The sequence below is a fragment of the Hakea prostrata genome, chromosome 5, assembly GCF_041222555.1.
Source record: "Hakea prostrata isolate BN-2017 chromosome 5, UWA_Hpros_2, whole genome shotgun sequence".
Classification (NCBI taxonomy): Eukaryota; Viridiplantae; Streptophyta; class Magnoliopsida; order Proteales; family Proteaceae; genus Hakea; species Hakea prostrata.
Window position 1 is genome coordinate 56,479,865 of NC_142604.1, and position 18,319 is coordinate 56,498,183.

At 39.0% G+C, this 18,319-nt stretch overlaps 1 protein-coding gene across 6 annotated transcripts in view; it reads left to right on the top strand.

Annotated features, from left to right (window-relative positions):
- Positions 1-438: 438 nt before the first annotated feature.
- HCF173 (high chlorophyll fluorescence phenotype 173) overlaps positions 439-18,319 on the top strand; it is a 128,451-nt gene continuing 110,570 nt past the window's right edge. For 2 of the 6 annotated variants that reach the window (XM_089154773.1, XM_089154774.1), the window contains exons 1-6: positions 439-1,347; positions 1,641-1,853; positions 3,139-3,343; positions 3,621-3,696; positions 3,833-3,968; positions 4,083-4,187. In XM_089154773.1, coding sequence (XP_089010899.1) covers positions 775-1,347; positions 1,641-1,853; positions 3,139-3,343; positions 3,621-3,696; positions 3,833-3,968; positions 4,083-4,187 — 1,308 coding nt within the window. In that variant the 5' untranslated portion in view covers positions 439-774. The remainder of the gene's footprint in view (positions 1,348-1,640; positions 1,854-3,138; positions 3,344-3,620; positions 3,697-3,832; positions 3,969-4,082; positions 4,188-18,319) is intronic. The other 4 variants (XM_089154771.1, XM_089154776.1, XM_089154772.1 and 1 more) reach the window with 3 other exon arrangements.

Genomic DNA, 18,319 nt, shown 5'->3' on the forward strand with positions numbered 1-18,319 from the left:
ATCAACATTTCGGCGATATATTGCCGACACAGGGCGATATATTGCTGATATATTGTAAATATCGTGTCGCTGAGGGGAGTCATGTCGCCCCCCCAACTACACGGCGATATATTGCCGTGTGTTGGCGATATAGTGTACCATGGTTTTGTTGTAATTTTTTTTATAATTTAAATAACTAATAAACGGGAAATGTATCCATTGCTTTTAATTTCGTTCTTATTGGAAATGAAATGTATCCATTGCTTCTAATTTCGTACTTTTACAGATTTTAGAATGATTCGAAAGTACCATTGTTTTTATTACCAAAAAAAAAAAGAAAGTACCATTGTTTTCGGATTGTTGGATTAAAAGAAGATACGTGTCATATGTCTGAGCATGCGCTGACACGAACAAAAATCCAATGACCCCTGAAAGCCCCAGGGTATCATGACTCAAGAGCACCTGTTATTTCCGGCTCCCGTGATGTGTCACCTATCGTAAGGGAAGGGGATACTGAGGTGACACGTGGCGCATTTACTCACCTGTCGTTACCGGCTGCCGTTTCTGTGGGAGAGCTGGTGGTGATGCAAAATCTTCCGCTTGTTTTGGTAAGTTTAAGTGCCGTACTTCTCGTTTGTCATTCTCTGATTACTACTCTAGCTTCGTTCGGCATCCTTCGTTTCCTACTCAGCCTCTCAATACTTTTCCTTTGGTACTGCCAACGCCTGTTGATAAATTTTCTCTTCAATAAGCTAAGGTCTACTCACTAAGAAACGTTATTGGGTAGGTAGAAGTATGAATCCTGCGACTTCCGCTTCATCTTCTCCTTCAGCCTTATGCGGTAAACACTGCAACCACAGCGAGGTCCGGAAGTGGAGTTGTGGGCTTGCCATTTCCGTCTCCAGTTCCAAGTCCTCGAAATACCTCGGCCTTCCTCTTCCCAAACAACCCAACTCCCATCCCCCGCGGGAGAGTCGGAGGAAACGCTTCACGCGCTGGTGTGCCCCCAGAGAGAAATGGACTCCCCGAGTTCTATTACCCAGGGCAGAGGACAAGGAGGAGGAGCAGAAGAAGAAGAAAAAAGAAGAGGAAGGCGTTTCCATCACACTTGATGATGTGAATCCGGTTGGGCTGGGGCGCCGATCACGCCAGATATTTGACGAGGTGTGGCGTAAGTTTTCCGGGCTGGGTCAGATTTCAAGGACCAGCACTGATGAGAACCTTGATACCGTCCTTATCCGTGAGGGTCCCATGTGCGAATTCACCATTCCTGGTGCTCAGAATACCACCGTCCTTGTGGTTGGAGCCACCAGCAAAATTGGTCGGATTGTCGTCCGCAAACTCATGCTCAGAGGGTACAATGTCAAGGTGATGATGGGTGACGACCTTCCTCATTTTCTCCTTTTTTTTTTTCACTGTATCGTTTAAATTTTCCCTAGCTGCTGTTGCCTTTTTCTTTTGATTCATGCTTACAGATTTTATTCCTTTTCCGAAGTTCTTATCAAAGGCAGAGTAGCCGTTCTTTTTAAAAAAAGGGGGGGGGGGGGAGGGGGATTTACGAGTAGCTGCTATGAGAACTTTGAGCGTAGCCATTGTAGCGGGAACTCAGTGAATTCAGTACTGCTGTTAGTAGTAGTAACTACTCAAGCTGTTGATTTCAGGCTCTTGTAAGGAAAGCCGGACCAGAAGTTATAGGCATGCTTCCAAGGTCGGTGGAAATTGTGATCGGCGATGTGGGGGAGCGCTCAACTCTCAAGGCCGCTGTGGAAGGCTGCAGTAAGATAATCTACTGTGCCACTGCTCGTTCCACTATCACTGGCGATCTTTACAGAGTTGATCATCAAGGAGTATACAATGTCACCAAAGCATTTCAGGTTTGCTTGAGAACTCGCTAGTTTTTTATTCCCTTAGGTAGAAAGTCCAGGATTAAATTCTTCATAAATTATAGAGCAAATTGTACTGGACCCTAAAATGGAGGCCTTAAAGCACTGATGCCCTACTTTATGTTTAAAAAGCAGAGACCCAAAATTGAATTTTTATTAGATATATTTGTTAAATTTATCACTAAAACAATTAAATCATTGTTTATTTTCAAAAATATCCCTATAATACACAGTGTCTGAAAGGATTTCAATGACATATTAGACAAATATATCCAATGAAAATCTAATTTTGGGGTCTTTGTGTTTTTTAAACATAAAGTGGGGTGTAGTGCTTTAAGGCCTCCATTTTGGGATGCTAGTGCAATTTGCTCTAAATTATATTCATTGTATAGGATCACAGATCTTGGCCAAGATCTTGGTCGAGTCTCGGTTTTCCAAGAGGTCGAGTCGATATTAGATGCGAGAGCTAGAAAATACCAAAATTCAACTGAGATCTCTAATGATTTAAGATCTCGGTCTGACTCGGCTGCCTTTTGCCTAAACTTGAGTGAGATCAAGGCAAGATTCCTTATCTCATCTCGACTGCTTTGGTGCTCTCGACTGCTTTTGGTGCTGTCTTGAACCAGCTGTTGTTCTTTCATTTTTGACCTGATTTTTGGCCGGAATCTTGCAGGGTTTTCACCTGCAACGCTTCTAAGTTACCCTTGGTTCTTGATTGATTTCATTTTCACATTTTTTTATGAAGTTATGATCCTCGGACCATATTCTCGAGGCTGATGATGTTGTATTGTTCTATTGAGTATTGAACTACTGATATGGATGGAATTATGAACAATTTAAGTTATTTGATGTATGTTGTCACTTGGTTTTCACTTATATCAATTAGTTGTTTTATATTTCATGTTTTATATGATGCATGTTCATTCCTTCAGCATTTCTGTTTGAAACTTAGGGTCGAATTGGAACTCATTCATAAGCTTGTTTTCTCATAAATCCAAGGCCCATGATGTGTTTAGAAGGCCTAAAATAGGCTAAATAGCAAGTTTCAACCTAACTTGACCCTTAAAACCCCCCAAGATGGGCCCTCAAGTTCACTTGACTTTGCCCCAATATTTTGCCATATCTCTATCAAGATCTTGGGTTTCTGGCTAACCAAGATCAGCCTTGTGACCGAAATTTCTTACCATGATTATGTCAACTAGGCAACTTTACAAAGGCATGTGCGCTGTTGAGGGGATTATAAGGGTCAATCTCAGTTAATTTAGTTATGTTGCAGGATTACAATAATAAACTAGCACAGCTACGAGCTGGAAAAAGTAGCAAGACAAAGCTCTTGCTGGCCAAGTTCAAATCTGCAGAATCTCTAGAAGGGTGGGAAGTTCGCAAGGGAACTTATTTTGAGGATGTTGTTGCTACCAAGTATGATGGAGGGATGGATGCTAAATTTGAGTTCACAGAATCAGGGAATGCTGTTTTCTCAGGTATGATAGTGGTATGTATGACTGTTTCTTTATTGGATAAGAAATAAAATGTGTAGCCTGTAATGATGAGGGAAAGCGCACAATGGTTGATACTGAGTATCAAATGTGGGGTGTCTGCAGCTTTTTCTTGCACTGACAGGTATGTTTTCACAAGAGGAGGATATGTGGAACTCTTAATAAAGCTTTCACTTCCTTTAGGTTGCATTTATGATACGTATTAGCAATTTGCATGAGTTGCTGCCTTTCAACTCTGTTCATTGTTTCTCTTGTACTGCAGGCTATGTTTTCACAAGAGGAGGATATGTGGAACTGTCAAAAAAGCTTTCACTTCCTTTAGGTTGCACTCTTGATAGGTATTAGCAACTTGCATGAGCTACCGTGTCTCAACTCTGTTCATTGTTTCTTGGAGCTGTCAGCTTTTTCCATTCTTAGATGCAACACAAAAATTTTCATGGTTATCATTTATATATTGTCTATCTCACGTGATAGGTATGATGGATTACTTCTTTCTGTTGGAGGCAATGGGAGGTCATTTGTTTTAATTCTTGAAGCTGGCCCATCAGTTGATACAACTCAAAGCAAAACGTATTTTGCACGAATGAGCACAAAGGTTGGCTTCTGTAGGGTAAGGAATCTCCTTCCCTTACAAAAGATTATCACTGACTCAGCATAATTGCACCTCAGAAGGGAATGCCCATGGATCTAACCATCCAGTTTTTCTAATGACTGCAATGGGCAGGTCAGAGTACCATTCTCATCTTTCCGCCCTGTGAAACCTGATGACCCGTCTTTGGATCCATTCCTTGTACATACATTAACTATACGTTTTGAACCAAGAAGGCAGGTTTGTCACAAAACCAATTGATATGAAAGTAAATTACAAGAAATTCAAGTAGAGACATAGTTTGATTGGAAAATTTTATTTATTTATTTTTTGATCAGTGATTGTTATATTAATAGAGAAAACCAATACAAAGCAGACATCCTTCTAGAACCCCTTTTGAAGAGGGGTTAGGAGTATCCAGACAAGTAGGGCATTCCCTCTTAACCAATATTCCAAATAGGAAAATAAGCCCAATTACAATCTGTAATAAACATGTGCTGCCTATCCCTTTGAACCAAATCAGCTAGCTCTTTAGGGAACTGTATACCAAGGAAATTTTTTTGGTTGAAATAGGAATTTTGGACTTTGCCTGTTTCAACCCTGGCAAAGGCCGAAATTTCCAAGTTTCGACCGAAATTTTGGTTAAAACTTGTGATTTTTTTTTATGAACTTCAATTCAGGCCTCATATGGACTCAAAATTATTTGGATTCTTGCATTTCTACCTATTTCAAGCATAATCACAAGTTTCATAGTATATAGGTAGAAATGCAAGAATCCAGATCATTGAAAAGGTAACATTCAAGTATATAGTATATATGAGAAGAAGCGAGAATATTACCAATTACAAGTCTACTCTATTCCATGTCTCCCTCTTCCTTTTGCACCCCATACAAATGACAATACAAGTCCCATGATGTTTGCCCCATATAGTGCAACGATAGCTCTGTATGTGGCCTCATCCACATGCCTAAGATGTTCTGATGGTGGGAAGTTGTGAATCTCCAGATAAGGAATTGACTCAACTGCATATGGAAAGGTTGGTGGTGGTTATGGTATAGAGTGAAAGATCTGCTCAACAAATGAAGGAACACTCTAGTTGTCAACAGGGGCAGGACACCATAAGGTCCATACTGACTCCGACAGGTGACAGTGGGAGAACACCATAAGCTCCATAACCATAAGGCTCCTCTGGTGGCTGATCCCGAGTCTGATAGCTTGGAGGGACACCATAAGGTCCATAACCATAAGGTCCATAACCATAAGCTCCATAAGTCAACCCAGTAGAACCAATACTCTCCACAACAGTATCATATGAGGATTTTGTAGGCCTTTGCCATCTGGATCCTCTGGAGGTGGAGTCTTTAGAATCATTTATGCTCATTGATCTCATAGATCTTGTAAAGCTCTCCACATCAACCGGACGATAAGACCTATATGATGGTGTGTCGTCTGTGCTATATTTGTGCTGTTTCCCCTTCCCCTTCCTCGAGTATGTTGAGGAAACATTTTTGCCTCGAGATGTAGCTTCAGTATGGTCTGAATCCTGTGTCACGTGGGTGAACTGACTCTTGCCTGTGAATTTTGGTGGTCCTCCTCCCTTCCCTAACTCTTCACTTATTGGTGGTGGTGGTGGTTTGTCCTTATGATTAATTGAATCCTAATCACAAGTTCCAATACCCTCCTCATCGCCTCCATCATCATCATCATCATCATCATCATTGTCGTCGTCGTCGTCGTCATCATCATCATCACTATCGTTGTCATCGCCAGAGGCCTGAGTCGCATCATCCTTAGTGTCGGACTAGACAATCAAACCCTCACTCTAAGTGGATGTACTAGGGTGTGGCATGAAGGGACAGGCATGTGGTGCGTGTGCACTCCCCTCCTGGGCCATGAAGTCCTCCACATCAGCCCCCATCTCCTCTGCAATTCCCCTTCTCATCCAGCAAAGGCTCTCCACTGTCCCTAATCCAATCAATTATTAGGGTATGATCATCATTGATCTCAAGTATGTCCGCCAACTCGATATTGTTACTCTCTCTGTCCATCCCCTATCTAATATAATCCTCCCTCAGTCTCATAGTATAGTGTAAGTAGACAAGGTCCTTTAGATGCTTCACATCTAATCAGTTGCGCCTCTTTGAGTGGATGAGGCTAAAGGTGTTCCAATTTCGCTCACAACCAATAGCAGAACATGTCTGTGAGAGCACTTTGCTTGCAATTTTACTCAAGTGGAGTGAGTCACGTCCAAATTGCAACCACCATTCAGCTGCGACAAACATAGACTCCATGTCATTTCAATACTTAAATATCTAAGTTATAAATAGAATATAATAATTAAATATATAATGAATTAACTTACCCCCTGGGGCGGATTCCCTTCCCGATACAGCCACTGAACGACCAAAGCTCCCAGTGGCATCCTTAAATGCCTTTATCTAATATATAAAGAAAAGAAAAAAAAAACTAGGTTAATACTTAATAACTTAGTATAAAATTATGAATTGTGAATTCAAATCACTATCTCACCTCCATAAGGATGATTGCTTGTTTAGATGGATCCGGTTCCGACCTCTCTACTACAGTTTGGACAGCATCCATCAAATCTTGCCATGTACCAAGATTGTCTTTGTAATGGCACTTGGGATTCTAATAGTATGTTGTTTAAGAAAAAAACAAATAAAAGGGAATAGTCAATACTTAATAGTGTGATAACATAATGAAAATATTAAATTGATTCCTAGACTTAACAACTCACCAGCCTTATGCAGTGGATGCTGCAACATAGACTCCCATCTAACATAGATGATGTTGAGGATTTTCTAGTTGCCGTGTGGGTAAACCTGAGTAACTTGCTGTTTCATCCTATCTATTGTAGCCCATATGTGTGGTAGAGTAGGTCTTCTCTGCTGATCTACGCTTCTTAACACATGCACCACAGGCTCAAGCATCCTCACCACTATCCTCACATTATTCCAGAAGTTGTCATCGAGTATGGTTAACTATGCTCTCCTTTCTCCTACGGATGAAGAACCCTCCCAGTTAAATCACTGCTCTGATGCAAACATGCTCCTAAGGCTAGTCTTCCTACTCTTAAAGCTTTGCTATGCTATTCCAATTGGTAGCAAATTTAGTTATGCCTGGCCTCACTAAGTCACCCTGACACTTAGTCCCTCATCATCTTTAATGCATATGTGGTTATAGATGAAGGTGCTAACTTGTCGGGCTTGCTCCATAGTCTTCTTCACAAGCTTGATCTTTTCGATGTCCTTTAGCATTAAGTCAATGCAATAAGCAGCACATGGAGTCCAAAAGAGCCTATATATGTCCATCCATTAAGACATTAATACAAAGTTATAAAGTGTAATTGTAATGTAAATATATGTATTTAAAAATGAAAATTAGTACTAGAAGTAGAAGCATGTTTTGATACTTAGGTTTCCCCTACATCTTCAACCCAGCTTTCTTGGAATTGGAGCCATTATTAGTCACAATTTGGATCACATTCTCCATTTCAACCTTCTTTACCACTTGCTTAATAATTTATAAATGTATTTTGCATCCTTCTTCTCACTGGATGCATTTACTAACTTGAGGAACACTGTCCTCCCATCACAATTCAACATGAAATTGATAATGGATTGTCTAGTGGGACCAGTCCAATCATCAACCATCACAGTCACTCCATTATAAGCCCACATGAGCTTTTATCCATTAATATACTCATCTAAGTCCTCTTTATGCTTAGGTAAATAGACATTATATCTCATATGGAGTGGGCCCTTGTACACCACTCCCAGCCCTGTCTATCTCCTTAATCATATCCCTATAGTAGGACCCTTGGGCTATATTTGCTAGAATACTATGGTACATAACCCATTTGGAGAAAGCCATCCCCGCTTTCTCCTTCACACTCCCTCATAAGTGCTTCAATTTTCTTTGTTTTTGCTCAAGCCTTCTAAATACAGCTGGATCATTGCGAAGAATGTCCAGATCCAGATCTGTAGCATGTGCTGAGGAAGGTCGACCCCTTGTTGGGGCCCGTGTGATAGGAACGTCCTGCCTCACACTTTGACTCATAGGGACTTTGGAGCTGCTTGCGCCTCCCATACCTGTTGGGTCTCTAGAGGACCCACATTCCATAGCCCTCTGTTGCCTCCTCATGTCATCAACTCTTGCTTGCTCCTCATCATCATTGCCCTTTTGATCTATTCGGACTCAGGGTCAGGGTCACATCCATATTCTCTTGGCTTCTCTGGCTCTGGAAAGTCATCTAGGCATGCATCCTCGAACTCCTCCCTCTGTGTTCTCTTCTCTTCCTTTTTTGCTTTCCCCCAGCCAAGTATAAGGCCATTGCCTTCTTGACATCTTATGGCATCCTACTACATCTCTGTTTCCCCCAGCTAGATGCACATTCAGTTTAGTGGCCCCACCTCCTATTTGTTTCTTATAGTTATTACACTTGCTCTTCTTCCTAGCAACTATCAGTGGCCTCTCGTGTTGCCAAGCTATGTTTGACTTTTTTGAAAGAGTGTCTGATACAAGAAATACACACTAAGTATCTTGAAAAGCTCCACAATATGCTTAAAAAATTACATACATGCTTCTAATAATAACCTCCTATTTTTAAATATAAAACAAAAATAAATAAGTATTTTTTAATATCTAAATAATTAAAAAATATATAAAATACACACTAATTATCTTAAAAAGTTCCACAACATGCTCCAAAAATTGCATACATGCTTCCACTAATACTCTCCTATTTTTAAATTTAAAACATAATTTAATTAATTTTTTTTATAATTAAATATTTTAAAAATTATTTATATATATATATATATATATATATATATAAATTATATATAGTAAAATAGATAATTAACAAAATAAAATTTGATTCAATACCGTCACAACAATATGGTGTCTCAACTCTCACATACATTAATTTGAAGCTTATGCATCTACTCTACATGTATACATATACATTTATATTAATATATATATATAATTTACAAAATAATTTTTAATAACAAAAAAAAAAAATTAGGAAGAACCAAATTTTTTTTTTGACACCACAAATTCATAGATCAACACTTTAGACTAGACATACTTTAATTTGAAAGCAATTTAAGCTGATTTGAGCCATAAGCAAAGCAAAAATAAAAAATAGAGAAGTTTGTTAACCACGTTCTTTGATTCTCAAAACTCAACAATGGAGGAGTAAGATTGAAGAAGGATGCAAAAGATTTGCTAAAATGAGGTGAAAAGAGGGTAGAATGCAAGAGAAATGGGAAAAAAAGGGGATTGGGGTTGAAATCTGGAGAGGCGATTTCGGTCGAAACTCTTTGAACTTGCGAAATAACGCAGGTTCCGATCGAAATGTTTGATTTTTATAACTGCGAGTGTATCGTTTCGGCCTAATACAAAGTTTTGTGTCGTTTTGACCAAGATTTTGTATCGTTTCGGTCGAAACTTGTAACTTTTCCGAAATATTTTTAATTTTGTTATGCTTTTAAAAAATGCAGGCATTTCGACCAAAATTTCTTCTATGCTGTATATGCTCCCACCACTAGGGTTATGCTGTCCAAGCTGAATCCTTGTCAAATAATCTGCTGGCTGATGTAAATCCAATTCCAGGATTAGGGTTTTTTGAGAAGATTCCCTAGAATTGAGTTGTCCAAAATCTTCCAGCAAATAGTTCAGAAAAATCTTATGGGATCCTATGGGTAGCTGGAAATTGGAGGGAAAGACTAGGAAACAAGAATTGGGATCCTAAGGGTTGTAAGTATTTTATCCCAAAATCTATAGGGGTAATTGGGGAGGAAGATAAAATTAGGGTATTTTAATCTTTATGGGATGTTACAAAAATAACGGTGAAGGTTAACCAAGATGGAAATCAAAATATGGATTGGATCTTGAAAGAATCTTTTCTATCTCCTTATTCTTTCCTCTTTCTTCTTTCATTTCTGTTCTTTTTTCTCTCTTTTATTTCCTTCTTTCTTCTTTGGATTTTAACCCAAAATCTATAGGGGTAATTGGGGAGAAAGATAAAATTAGGATATTTTAATCTTTATGGGATGTAACAAAAATAACGGTGAAGGTTAACCAAGATGGAAATCAAAATATGGATTGGATCTTGAAAGAATCTTTTCTATCACCTTCTTCTTTCATTTCTGTTATTTTTCTCTCTTTAATTTCCTTCTTTCTCTTTCTCTCTTCTTCTTCTTCTTTTCTTTTCTTTTCTTTTCTTTCTTCTTCTTCTTCTTTTTTTTTTTTTTGATAACAGAAAAATTTGGGGGGATGAGATTTAGGGGGACTCGCATGGGCTGGGAAAAGATTGTAGAAGGGTTCAGGTGGGATCGCAGGTTGGTGTGGTGGTGGTGGTTTTCTTGGCCTGTGCAAGGAAGAGGAGGGTGGGGGAAGGCTTGCGAGAGAGAGAGGCAGGGGTTTGGGTGGGAAAAATTCTGTACTTACTTGGCTGCTGCTGGAACTTTGGCGGAAGCTTGTTTGAATGTCTGTAGTTGCTGGAATGAAGAAGAAGAAGCTGAACTTGATGGTAGATATGCTGATCCTTGAACAAACTCTTAATCATGACCCCCTCAACCAATTTTGTTCAATAATCTGACTTAGAAGAGTTACAAAGAATACTAGGCTATTTATAGCCTTCAAAAGACTCTAGGACTAAGTGGGATTCCTTAACAGACAAGGATCCGGGCAGATGATCTTGACTCTTGATTTGGGATCTATATAACTGAAGACGTGCTGAAAATAAAAGTCTAATTAACTCAAAACTCTATCAAAGATATTCCACTTGAAGCAGATTTCCTAGGACACTCCACCATGAACTACTGAAAGACAACTTTTGATTAAAAGTGTACTCTTAAAGATAAGAACCCTCCTAAAAGATAGGAACGCTTTTCATTTTATCCACAACCTAATCAATTCAAGCACATCTCATTAAGAAATAAAAACCAATTCAAACTCTGAAAATAAGTCAGGAAATAATTCCAGCACTGAAAAGAAAAATGCCCTTAATACCCCTATTAGGGGGTTAGGCCAGCTCAAGGGTAAGGGTGTCAATCGGTACTGTATTGGTAATTCGGTATGGTTTGGTACTGTACTGAATTTCAATAATGTAAACCATACCATACGGCGCTGAATTTATATGGTACAGTATGAAAATGATATTTTGAGAAACGGTACGGTATGATTTCGGTATAGAATCAGTGTAGAAAAACGGTGTAAATATGGTATATGGTACGGTATAATTTTGGTATGAAAGAACCCCTTCCCTCAAATCTCCATGAGCGAACAAGCAATGGATGATCCTCAGAATGCTTCTTTAGAACCGAACCCCCCCCCCTGCTCATCATCCACCCTCTCATCTGTTGAGGGGTTAGTTATCTTGGCCAAGGGGAATAGGGAATAATAGGCCGTTTGTCCTGAACTCGTTTCTTTGCGATAGAGAGCTATCCCCGGATAGGCATGCACCAGTTGGCTAATGCTCCGGATTGGTGAACTTATGGGCTATGAGTGCCCATATCTAATGGTACAGTATAATTTTGGTACGAAAGAACCCACTCGCTCAAATTCTTAACTGCAATCAGAACCTTAAACATAAAACTTAAAGATATTGTAAGATTGGTATTTGTGTCAAATATTTACAGTCATAGAGAAAAAAATAATTAAAAAGGATTAAAACTCGTATCCAAGAATGAAGCAATTGCATCATTCGCTAAACCTAATATTATAAATTATGATAGCTAGAATTGAAAGCGGTGAAGAAACAATATCATGCTTTTTTACTGGTTGACAGATGAATAATCAGTAAAAAGAAAGTTCTCAAAGATAACTTGAAGGAAAAACATAAAATAAATATACTTGTATGAGAATCATTTGCAGTGCATGAGAAAAATGAAATTAAACACTAGAAGGTGATCAAATTGAAAAACTGATCTGAATATGTTAGGGTACCAAATTTACTTCTTGTTTCAACCTTGGAATTCAACACGAAGAAGCTTCAAATCTATGTAGAAAGTAGGAGAAAATGAAGGTATAGGTACCCAAAAGGAGGGTTCACTTGGTTGAATCGGGATACGGATGGGGATGAACAGGGAGGAATGGATGATGGTGGGAATTGATATTGGAATTTTCTTCAGATATGCTGTCTACAACTGGGGCTATCAATCTGGTGCTTCGGCTTCAGTCGCCGGTAGACAGTAATGAAGAGTAGAAGATGAAGTCAGAAGTCATGAAGAAATAGGGTAAGAACTAAGAAAACTTGGGGATTATAAGTTGTTCGTGAAATAAAAGTAACCACAAGTGCACGGTATCGTGTAGCTAACGGGTCGATCTCAGGGAGATTTACCACTTTAGAATTTAACCTCTTAATGGTAATGCGAGACTGCAAGGATTCAAAATTTTTAACTAATTAATTAAATTAAATTAGCAGTCATAACACATACATCTAATGCGATTGAATTGAGAATAAAAATAAAGCAGACGTAACCTAACCACTTATCATCTAATAAATACATAAAAAATGCATAAATAAAAAGCAGGAATAAAAGATGCAAACAATAAATAAATAAACAAATAAAACGGAAGTGATTTGAGTGTTAGCTCTGGATCGAGGGAAGGGGAGTATAACTAGGATGACTTTGACTGTGGACCCTTTGCCGAAGCTTATAGTCCATCGATCGGGGGAACGGATATTAAAGAAAAAGAAAATAAAGAAAGTAAATAGCAGAACAAATAACAAAATAATAAATGGAAAAGGGAAACCTTAACCAAAGAGAGGAACGACTGTAGGCATCTTTGATCAAGAACCCAGGGGATAGGAAAACAATAAATAGATATTGAAAAGTAAATCCTAAGTTAAGAATATGGAGGGGTAGACAGAAGTAGGAATGGAGGGGGGGGAGATGATTAAAGAAAGCCTTAAACGATTGATTCGAATCTCAACCAACCCTAACAACCCGATCTAGAATTATCCAAACCTGCAATTGTTAGACCCAGAGAAAAACAAATCCTCTTCGAAATTGAAACTTGAAATTTGAAACTTGAACTCGAAATTGAAATTGCATTGATCGAAAGAAAAAAAATTACACTTGCATAAAAGAAACTAAATAACTTGAATAATCATTGTATTAGTTATAAAAATTAAACTTAAACATTGTGTCTAAAAAACTAGAGCCCCACAAAACAATTAAAGAACTAGAGAAAACATAAGCATGCTAAAGAGAAAAAAGTGTTAAAGGCCTGAATAAACTAAAAAGAAGAGAAGTGTGGAAGGCCTAAACAAACTAAAGTGAAAAAAGTGTAACCTATGTCTAAGAGGAGAGGGTATTCATAGGGGATGGTGAATGGGGTAGAAATAAGGAAAGAATTGAATAAATAAAGAAATATAGGAGTTAAAAAGAATAAAGGAAGAAAAAGAAAGAAAGAAACAAAATCAGTTTGAGAATGTAAGGGGAGAGGGGGAGAGGGAGAGAGAGAGAGAGAGAGAGAGAGAGAGAGAGAGAGAGGAAGGAAAGAAAAAACAATATATTTTTAGAAAAGTAATGTGGGTTAATTCAGGGAGAAAAAAATAAAATAGTAAAGTGAAAGAAATAGAAAGTGGGGAGAGAGAAGTAATTAGGAAAATAAATAAAATATAATAAAATAAAATCTTCTAGAAAATTTGTGGAAAAAAAATAGAAAATCCTAATCTTTGACTATTTGTGGGCCCCATAAAATTTTCAATTACAGTAAAGTAACATAAAATAATAATCCTAACTAATCTCAGTCATAGATCAAAATGGCTTCTTTATTTCTAAGATATTATTGGAGTTGATCCATAATCGCATCTCTAGCCCATGATGTTCCAAATCATGCCCTTTACGCACTTGAAAATGTGAATGGATCTCTTGATGTGTAAAATTGCATGTTTTATACCAAAAACTCGAAATATTTGGTCAAATCCTAAAATCTGCAAAAACAACATAAAACCCAAGGTAGCTCCGCTCTAAGTGTGTAAAATGCATGCTTATGCCATAAGATTTCACGCATAAATGTGCTAATCAGAATTCCCCCACACTTATACTAAGCTTGTCCTCAAGCAAGAATAAAAAAAAAAGGACAAATGCAGGAAAGAAACTAATGCAACAAAATAAAATCTTAACTCGATTTCGAAGGAATCACGATTACGCTTTGCATGTGCAACAAGCCTTTAAACTACTAGGTTACCCCTAGAGGACGAGTTTTGTCTCATGGGTGTTTGCAGAGAATGTACACCCAGAATTTCTATTCAGCTGAATCAGCTCAAGATAAAAACATTGCAAATTCCAACTCTAACAATTAGAAAGCATTCATACACAATCAATAATTATGACATCCTCACATTGATTTAAGATTCCCCACACTTGAACTTTATTTCCCCATATTGATCCTTGAGACTACATATATCTCAGTCAAAGACTCACCTTATATCTTTCAAGTACACCTCTCCTTTAGGCAAAACCACTCATAGAGTAAGGGGACTAAGGACTAAGGTTTTGAAGTATTTTTGACCAAACAATTCTACCAAGGCATTGATGACACTTGCATTTATTTCTTTTTTTTCTTTTCTTTTTCCTTTGAGTAGTAAACTCCACTCTACTCCACTATGGTTGGCTTGAATGACATGGTGGAGCAAACACCAGAAACCCAAGTTACTTTGTAGCTTCACATTTGTGCATATGCCCACACAGATAGTGATGCTAGAGTTTCTTTTCAATAATCTCCTTCCTAAGAGTTTCGATCAAGTCACCTCGATTCCTTAGTTGGAGTGCTTTGTCTAGTTCCAAGGAATTCAAGTTTTACTTTCTACTCTTTTTTTTTTTTTTGTGAACTTTGTGTCATGCTATACAAAAAATTGGTCTCAACTCCTAGCCAAAGGAACAAGGACCCACAAAACCCATAGATGGTCCAACGCCTTAAGTTAATGGCCTCTTATTTTTGTAAGGAAAATCTCATCTCAATATACATACGAGTTACTTTCCTCTCAACAGAGTTTTATGTGTTTACAATGGGTACCAAAATCACTCTCATTTCACACATCATAGCAATTGAAAGGGTATGTACGCTAACCAAAAGCCAAAATTAAAATCTACAAAGAAGCTATTTTCCCCTACACTTAAGTAATGCAATGTCCTCCATGCATGCATGAAAAGAAGGACAAGGACAAGGCAAAATAGGGCATACTTTGGAGTAATCTCAATCATAAGTGTAAAAAGGCTCATAGAGATCAATAACCTCTACACTATCAACACTTGGCATTTCAAGAAAAGAGCTTTAAAGGTTGACTGTTCACTTTGAAAATTTGGTTAGAATAAGGATCAATTATTTCCACAGCACTATGATTAAAAACACGGCGAATAATAAACGGATCTTCCCTTCTAGTTTGCAATTTTCTTGGGAACAAATGCAGCTGAGTTTTGTACAACAAAACCTTATCTCCGCTCCCACAAGCCCAACAAGGCCTCGGGTCCTGATGGTTTCAGTATGGGTTTCTTCCTTGCCTCTAGGGATTTCATTTGGAATGATCTTGTTCATACCATCCGTAGCTTCTTCTTTAACCCCTCTCAGCTCTCTTCTATCAATCAAACTTTCCTCTGTCTCATCCCCAAGAAACAAGGAGCCTCCTCCCTCTTTGATTTTCGCCCCATCTCCCTCTGTAACCTCATCTACAAATTCATCTATAAAGTCCTAGCAAATCGAAAAAAAAGGCTCTTCCTTCCGTTGTGAGTCCGAATCAATTGGCCTTTGTCTTGGGCCATAGCATTTGCGGATAACATTCTTCTTTGTGCGGAGATTGTCCGTGGCTTTGATAGATCCGCCCACTCCTCGGATGCGCTCCTTAAGGTAGATCTCTATAAAGCCATTCTTTATTCACTAGGACTTTATTAGTGATGTCCTCTCTTCCATGGGTTTCCCTCCCCCCTTCATCTCTTCTCGCCGATTATCCGTCATCGCTAATGGATCCCCGGCGGGATTCTTCCCTTCCTGTGTTGGCATCCACCAAGGTTGTCCCCTATCTCCTTACCTCTTCTCTTTAGCCTTGGAAGTCCTCTTCCGTATCCTCCAATCCAAAACTGACCAACTCCTCATATCCCTATTCCTAAGTGCAAGTCCCTAAATGTCACCCATCTTGCTTTTGTTGACGATCTCATGATCTTCTTTAGAGCGGACCACCTTTCCATCTCCTCCATCCTCTCGGCTCTCTCGTAATTTGAATCCCTCTTTGGCCTTCGGGTCAATCTCGACAAGTCCACCATCTTCCTTTCTAGTATCCCTAACCAACTTCGAGCCTCTCTCCTTTAGCTCTCAGGTTTCTCGCTCGGCTCCTTTCCAGTGGTCTATCTTGGCCTCCTGCTCATTTCGGGTAGGCTCACTTGCCACCATTGCCTCCTAATGCTTGACAATATTCCTAAAAAAATGCAGCTTTGGAAAGGCAAACTTTTGTCTTTTGTTGGAAGAGTGGTTCTCATCCGTTCTGTGCTCTCGTCCACCTATCTCTATTGGTGTTGAATTTTCTCCATTCCCAAATCTACCATCCATGCGATGGAATCTTTATTTTGTGCCTTCCTTTGGAAAGGGCAGGAAGCCTCGTGCTTCATCCACCTGGCAGTTGGACTTCCATCCACCGCCCTACCTTTAAAGGTGGCTTGGGAAGCCGCCGGATCACTGATGTTAACTTAGCCTGCTTTCTCAAACTTCTTTGAAAAATTGCCTTAAAGCATGATTCTATTTGGGTTAGGTGGGTCTATTCTTTTCATCTCCGATATGATTCCTTCTGGACTGTTCTTATGCCCTCCAACCCTTCATGGGTTTGGAGGAAAATTCTCTTGCTGCGCCTCCGCGCCATCTCTGCTATTTCTATCGCCATCTTTACTGGCTCTTTCACTTCCTTTTGGCTTGACCCGTGGCATCCAATGGGCATTCTCTATACCACTTTGGTCCCCGCACTATCTATGACATCCGTATCCCCAAATTTACCCCCTCGTTTGCCTTCATCTGAAATAGATCTTGGATCCCTACCCCCCTCCCTATTCTCACACAGGTTTGGGAATCTCTCCCACTTCTCTTTAGCTCCTCTTGACCTTACCATTTGGCTCCCTTCCCCTACTAAATCCTTCTCCACCTCATCGGCGGGAACATTCTCAGATCCCATAACCCTAAGCCCCCTGGCCCCCATTGGTTTGGTTCGTAGGCTTCATTCCTTGTCACTCCCTTACCCTTTGGAGAGTTCTTAACCAATGCCCTCCCCACCCAATCCTTCCTTACTGACCGCCACATCCTTGTTAAACCCAACTACATCCTTTGTTTGTCTGGTTTGGAGAACCTTGAGCACCTATTCTTTTCTTGCCCTTTCTCTAGATCTATTTGGGGAAAAGCCCTAACCTCTATTTGGCCCCGTTTGAGGCGTTCCTACGGGTTTGGTTGAGACTGGTCTTGGATTTTGAGAAACTTTTTAGGTTATTCCATTTTTGATCGGATCGACAAGCTAGTGTTTTGTGCCTTGATCCATCACCTATGGTGGGTGCACAACCTTCGAAGATGGACCTCCAAATCTCGCTCTACAGACAGGATTTGGAATGCCATCTATTTTGATGTTTCTTTTGGACTGTTAGCTATCCCCCATCCCCCTGTTGATGATACCCTAAGGAACAAACTTATTGTTGTCTCCTGGGGTCTTAGTTCTTCTTTCGGTCTAATGTTTAAAGACCTTGTTCTCTTGTTTCTTTTCGTTTAATATAATTATTTATTCATTAAAAAAAAAAACCTTATCACCAATAGAAAATTATTTTTTAACAATATTCTTATCATGAAAGGTTTTAGTTTTAGGTTTGTAAATCTTTTGAGTTTTCATAGGTTTCATTTCTAAGTCCTCCAACTCAGATAGTTGGAGGTGACGGTTGATACTCACATTGGTAAGATCATAATTCAACTTCTTGATTGCCCAGAAAGCCCGATGCTCTAATTCAACCAGTAGGTGACAAGCTTTACTATACACTAAACAGTATGGAGATTGACCAAAATCCGTCTTATATGCAATTCTATGGGCCCATCAAGCATTAATCAAACGGTTTGACTATTTCTTACAAGTTGGGTTAACTGTCTTTTCTAAACTTTGCGTATTGGAAACCTCTATTTGACCACTCGTTTGCGGATGGTTTGCAGTAGCAAGCTTTTGGGTGATTCCATATTTTCATCAAGGCCTCAAAAGGCCGATTACAGAAATGTTTGCCCTTATCACTAATCAAAGCATGAGGAGTGCCAAAACGAGAGAAGATATTTTCCCTTAAGAACTTGACTACCACTTTGTGATCATTGGATTTACAAGCTA